At 41.4% G+C, this 5,376-nt stretch overlaps 1 protein-coding gene across 2 annotated transcripts in view; it reads right to left on the reverse strand.

Moving 5' to 3' along the window:
• NT5DC1 (5'-nucleotidase domain containing 1) overlaps positions 1–5,376 on the reverse strand; it is a 126,426-nt gene that overhangs the window by 19,101 nt on the left and 101,949 nt on the right. For both annotated transcript variants that reach the window (XM_024115544.3, XM_024115543.2), the window contains exons 7-8: positions 4,909–5,083; positions 2,977–3,074 (exon numbers count right to left, since the gene is read on the reverse strand). In XM_024115544.3, coding sequence (XP_023971312.1) covers positions 2,977–3,074; positions 4,909–5,083 — 273 coding nt within the window. The remainder of the gene's footprint in view (positions 1–2,976; positions 3,075–4,908; positions 5,084–5,376) is intronic.

A 5,376-nucleotide genomic window follows, 5' to 3' on the forward strand; every position in this document is an offset into this window, starting at 1 on the left:
ATGCGGGCCTCCCTCTGCTGCGGCCTCTCCCGTTGCGGAGCACAGGCTCCGGAGCGCAGGCCCAGCGGCCACGGCTCACGGGCCCAGCAGCTCCGCGGCATGTGGGATCCTCCCGGACCGGGGCGCGAACCGGGTTCCCCTGCATCGGCAGGCGGACGCGCAACCACTGCGCCACCAGGGAAGCCCCAGATTTGGTATATTTTTAATGTGCATTGTTTTCTGTTACTGGTGTTTGTGTGTCTGAGTAAAATTTTAATAAAAACCTTGGTGAAATGGCGTAAGTACTACTGTAGGTATAGAACAGATACGGATTTTCTTGGAACAAAGTATGAAAACCTTGAAGATAAAAGTAAAAATAAACATCTATTGAGTACTTCATTAATGTATTTAAATATAAGTTTGTGAAGAAGGGAAAAACATTGAAATTTTTTTCCTGGTTTAATACAAAGAGTCCTATTTGACGCCTTATTTCTTTTTTTAAAATTTAATTTTTATTTTATCTTGGAATATAGTTGATTTACAACATTGTGTTAGTTTCAGGTACACAGCAAAGTGACTGAATCCCTGATTACTTTTTTAACATCAAGGATTTATATAAGACTTTAAACCAATATATAAAAAACACCATCGATCCCTGCCTTTCTGCTAGGCCAGGGTTTCTTAACCTTGGCACTACTGAGATTTGGGGCCAGATACTTCTTTGTTGGCGGCGGTAGGGGTGCTGTCCTGTGTGCTGTAGGTTGGTTAGCAGCATCTCTGGCCTCTACCCACTAGCTGCCAGTAGTATCCCTCCTCCGAAGTTGTGACAACCAAATGTCTCCAGACGTTGCCGAAGCTGCCCTGAGGAGCGAAACTGCCACAGTTGCAAACAACTGTACTAGACCATTCTCATCAGCATAATGCATATTCGAGTATCTTCAGTTAAAAAACATAAACTACAGGTCTTCCTTGATTTACGATGGAGTTACAACCCGATAAACCCAGCATAAGTTGAAAATATCTTAAGTCAAAAACGCCTCTAATACACCTAACCTACCGAACATTAGCCTAGCCTACCTTAAACATGCTCAGAACACTTACATTAGCCTACAACTGGGCAAAGTCATCTAACACAGAGCCTATTTTACAACAAAGTACTGCACACTTCATGGAATTTACTGAATCAGTATTCAATTAAAACAGGATGGTTGTATGGGTACAGCATGGTTGTAAGTGTACTGGCTGTTTAACCTCATGATCTGAGGTACTGGATGACTGGAGCTGTGGCTTGTTGCCCATTCCCAGCATCGAGAGAGAGTATCAAAAGGCGTATTGCTAGCCTGGGAAAAGATTAAAATTATAAATTTGAAGTACAGTTTCTACTGAATGTGTATTGCTTTCGTACCATCATGACGTCAAAAAATCTAAGTTGAAGCACTGTAAATCGGGGACCATCTGTATGCCCTTGATCCTACATTGTCTTCCAGCTAAAACCTCAATTGTTTGACTATTTTCATAGCTAAAATTCTAGAAAGAGTTGTTTACACTCATGGGTTCCACTACCTCCAATGAACTCTTCAAGATACTGCAGTCTGGTTCTATATCTATCAGTGCTCAAGACACCAGTGATCTCTGTCTTGTCCACGACAATGGACATTTCTCTTTTCCTTTTCCAATTGACTTTCAGTAGCATTTGCCCTAGGTGACCACTCTCCCCTCTCCTCGCTGGTTTATGAATGTTGTACTCTATTTCCCCCACTATAATCTGTCTGCTCCTACATCACACTCTTTCTTCTCTATCCTTAATGTCAGAGTGTGTCAGAGCTTGGTCTGGGCCTTCTGCCTATCTGTATTCTCCCTCTATGTGATCTCATGTAAGCCCAAAGCTTTAAATACCCCTCTATGAGCTGATGAATCCCAAATTTATATCCTGAACCTACACCTGTTCTCTTGGACTCCAGGCTCATTTATATAAATTTCCTAATTGAGAGCTCCAGTTAGATAATTCACAGTCATTTCAAAATTAATACATTGAAAAATGAGTTCTTAATAGTTATATTAAGAAGCACCCTGCACAAACTTTTCCTCTGTATTTTTCCTCATGGCTGTAAATGGTAGCACCATTTACCCATTTGCTCAATTCAGAAAAAAGAGAAATAAGCAACCTGAAGTCATTTTTGATTAACTCCCTTTTCATCTGCTGCTTCTAAAGCATCACCAAGTCTTGAGTTTTCCATCTGCACAACGTATCTTAAATATGTCTACCTCTCTCCATTTCCAGTACTACTGCCTCAGACCAAAGCACCGCAATGTCTCACTTGCGACACTCAATTGCCTGGTCTCCCTCTTTCTCTCTGTCCTTCCCCACATCCGATCCATTCCCCACCCAGCAGCCAAAAAGGTCTCTATGTCACTCATACATCTCAACTGAATAGCTTCAGGTTGCTTTTGGAATAAAAATCAAAACCATTTCCACAGTGTATGAGGCTGCCTGCCTCCCTAATTTCACCCCTTCTCTGCCCATGACTGTGTGCCAGAATCACAGGTCCCTTCTCTGTCACAGGAACGAGCCCAAACTACCCTCACATGGAGCCTTTGCATTTGTTTGTCCCATTGCCAGGGACACACTTCCTCTGCTCTTCTCATTACTCATCCCTGCAGGTCCAGCCTGGCAAGTCACTTCACCTGACCTTTTCAGACAGGTGTCCCCTGGCCAGGCACTCTAAGGTGGCCTCCGGGTTAACCCTACCTCACCAGGCAGTCATTTCCATCTCAACAGGTAACATGACCTGTAATCATATCCCAGGCATTTACCAACTTGCTTTTGTGTTTGTTTATACATCCCAATGTGGGAAAAGAACACCTGGTATCTCTTTTATTCCCCTTGTTGCATCTAACACAGAGCTCTGTACATGGCTGTCAGCCAACAAGTATTTATTGAGTAAGTGAGTGAACAAATCTTAAACAGGAGAGTAAAGATACAAAATGTTAACTTACCAAGTGTCCGGAAAGGCCTCTGACTTGGTAAATGGGAGAAGAAACCAGGCTTCAGTGCATTTGTAATCACAATGTCAAAAAGATATTCAAAATCATTCCTAAAAAGCAATGATATTTTTCATAAATTTGTTTTAAGGAATTAGAAGAGGTCCATATAAAACAGAACTTAATCTTTGCCTATTTGACCACAGCATCATTTCTGATCTTTTGATTAACTTTTCTATGCTTTCTATACATTCTAAGGTGAACCTTACACTGGAAATAGAAGGTAGTCAAGCACTAATCATCCTGACACCACCCTGAAGTATCAATACAAACATAAGGGGGGAAAAAAAGCACATTAACTCATTAACTCTAGGTGCTAAGCTGGTTTTCTCACTATGGCAATACTTATAGTGTGTAAATTCAATAGTTTCTAACACCTAAAATATTCAGGAGCTATGTTTTCAAATTTGGGGCCTGAAATTTGTCTGGATTTATTAACATCAAGAGTTATTAATAATTTTGTGTGTTACTTGGGTCCTACAGAAAGCTAGCATTATAACAAGTCAGATGACATCTTTCAGAGAGTGTTCAAAATGTGAAGATACCTTATTTTGAAAATCAGGGTAGTATTATAATATGGTAATTTTTAGGCAACAATAATAATTGTTTTTAGTCTGTATTTAACACTATATTAAGGATTATTTGGGACAGCAAAGGAAAGATACTCCTTGCCCCTGACAGACTCACTATTACATTGGGGAGATAATATTTACCCAACATTCCAGAACACTTTTACACAGCAAAACGACACTGCAGAGGAATTAAGATATGAAGAAAAAGTTTGGTAATCTATGCTAATGAAAAAGAAGTTAAGACTCCCAAGTGTTTATTCTGAAGCATGGTCCCACTACCAGGACAGCAAATGTCTCTCTACAAAAGGCACTTTCCAAGGCATCCAGGGCTGCAGCCTTAATTCACTTCAAGGATCCCAAACCTATACATTAATCAGAAAGCAGAAAACCACCGACAGACTGTAAGTACATCACAGGCCAATCTGAATCCACATGTGCTGAGGAACATGGAAATCAGGAAGCTAAACAGGTTGGCAAGAGATCAGTTTTGAGGCTAAAATTTGCTTCATACTCATGGCAATTCAGTACAGTATCTGCTAAAATTTGAGGAAACAGTAGGGGAGATCTAACAGCTCATTTTAGAATCTAGCTCTGACCATGGATATTCCCTGGCATTGCCCGTAAGAATGCCATAGATAAGTATTAACACTTGCTGAGACTTAGCAACTACTCTCATACTTTGACCTGTATTGTGCTATTTAAACTTCCCGTCACGCCTATGAGATATTACTGTTCCATCTTTAAGATGGTGAAATTGAGGCTTAGAGAGGTCATAGAACCTACCCTACGTCATGGGGTGAGTTGCAAGGCAGGGCTTGAGCCCATGGCTGTCTTATTTTAAGTCTATGCATTTATGCTGCCTCGATGTTCACGGATGTCAATCCCACCCCTGGTCGTGTAAATGGGGAGGTGCCTGGCTCCACACAGAAATGGCTACAGAGGGATTGTATTCCAGGTAAGTGTCAGGGGCTATAATCTACAACTCAGTGTCCCTCAATAATCATCCAAAGCTGAGAAACCAAATTCACGGAGGACTGCCCCAAGGACATGCGGTCCATCCACAATTCAGAAAAGCTAAAGCCCAGACTATGAACGGGCTATGAGCATACTGATCCGGTAATACCGCTCTGCTACCAGGTACTTGGGGTGTGTTTCTGTCAGGAGATGTTAAGGGCTGTTATGAGAAACAACCACTTGTCACTCAGCATTGTTTAATATAATGATATGGTCAGGGCTAACACCTGTAAAAAAGCACTGGTGTAATCTGTTATCAGCATTTTATAAGATCATGAAAACGAAATGACTCGTCACTTACCCAAGGATATAGTCACAGAGGAGTCTACAGTAATCACTGTGAGAACTGGTAATTAACATAAGAATTTTCCCAGCATTTTTTAGCTGTCGAAGCCACTTTTTAACAGATTCCGGACAAGTGTGTAAATACCTGCCTGGATCTCTTTTTATTTCTGGAAAATATATGCCACAGTTTTCTGAAAAATAAAAATATCAAGGAGGTTTTTCTTTTTAAAATTTTTTGACTCAGTGTATTCTCAAACAAGTTCCTCTCTCTCAAAGCTACAGATAAAACTAAAAGGATAAAAACTAGGTTCGAATAATCCAGCAACGACGCCATTACTAACTGCTTTTTAAGAATACTTCTTGGGCTTCCCTGGTGGTGCAGTGGTTGAGAGTCCGCCTGCCGATGCTGGGGACACGGGTTCGTGCCCCAATCTGGGAAGATCCCACATGCCGCGGAGCGGCTGGGCCCGTGAGCCATAGCCGC

Source organism: Physeter macrocephalus, chromosome 10 (assembly GCF_002837175.3).
Source record: "Physeter macrocephalus isolate SW-GA chromosome 10, ASM283717v5, whole genome shotgun sequence".
NCBI lineage: Eukaryota > Metazoa > Chordata > Mammalia > Artiodactyla > Physeteridae > Physeter > Physeter macrocephalus.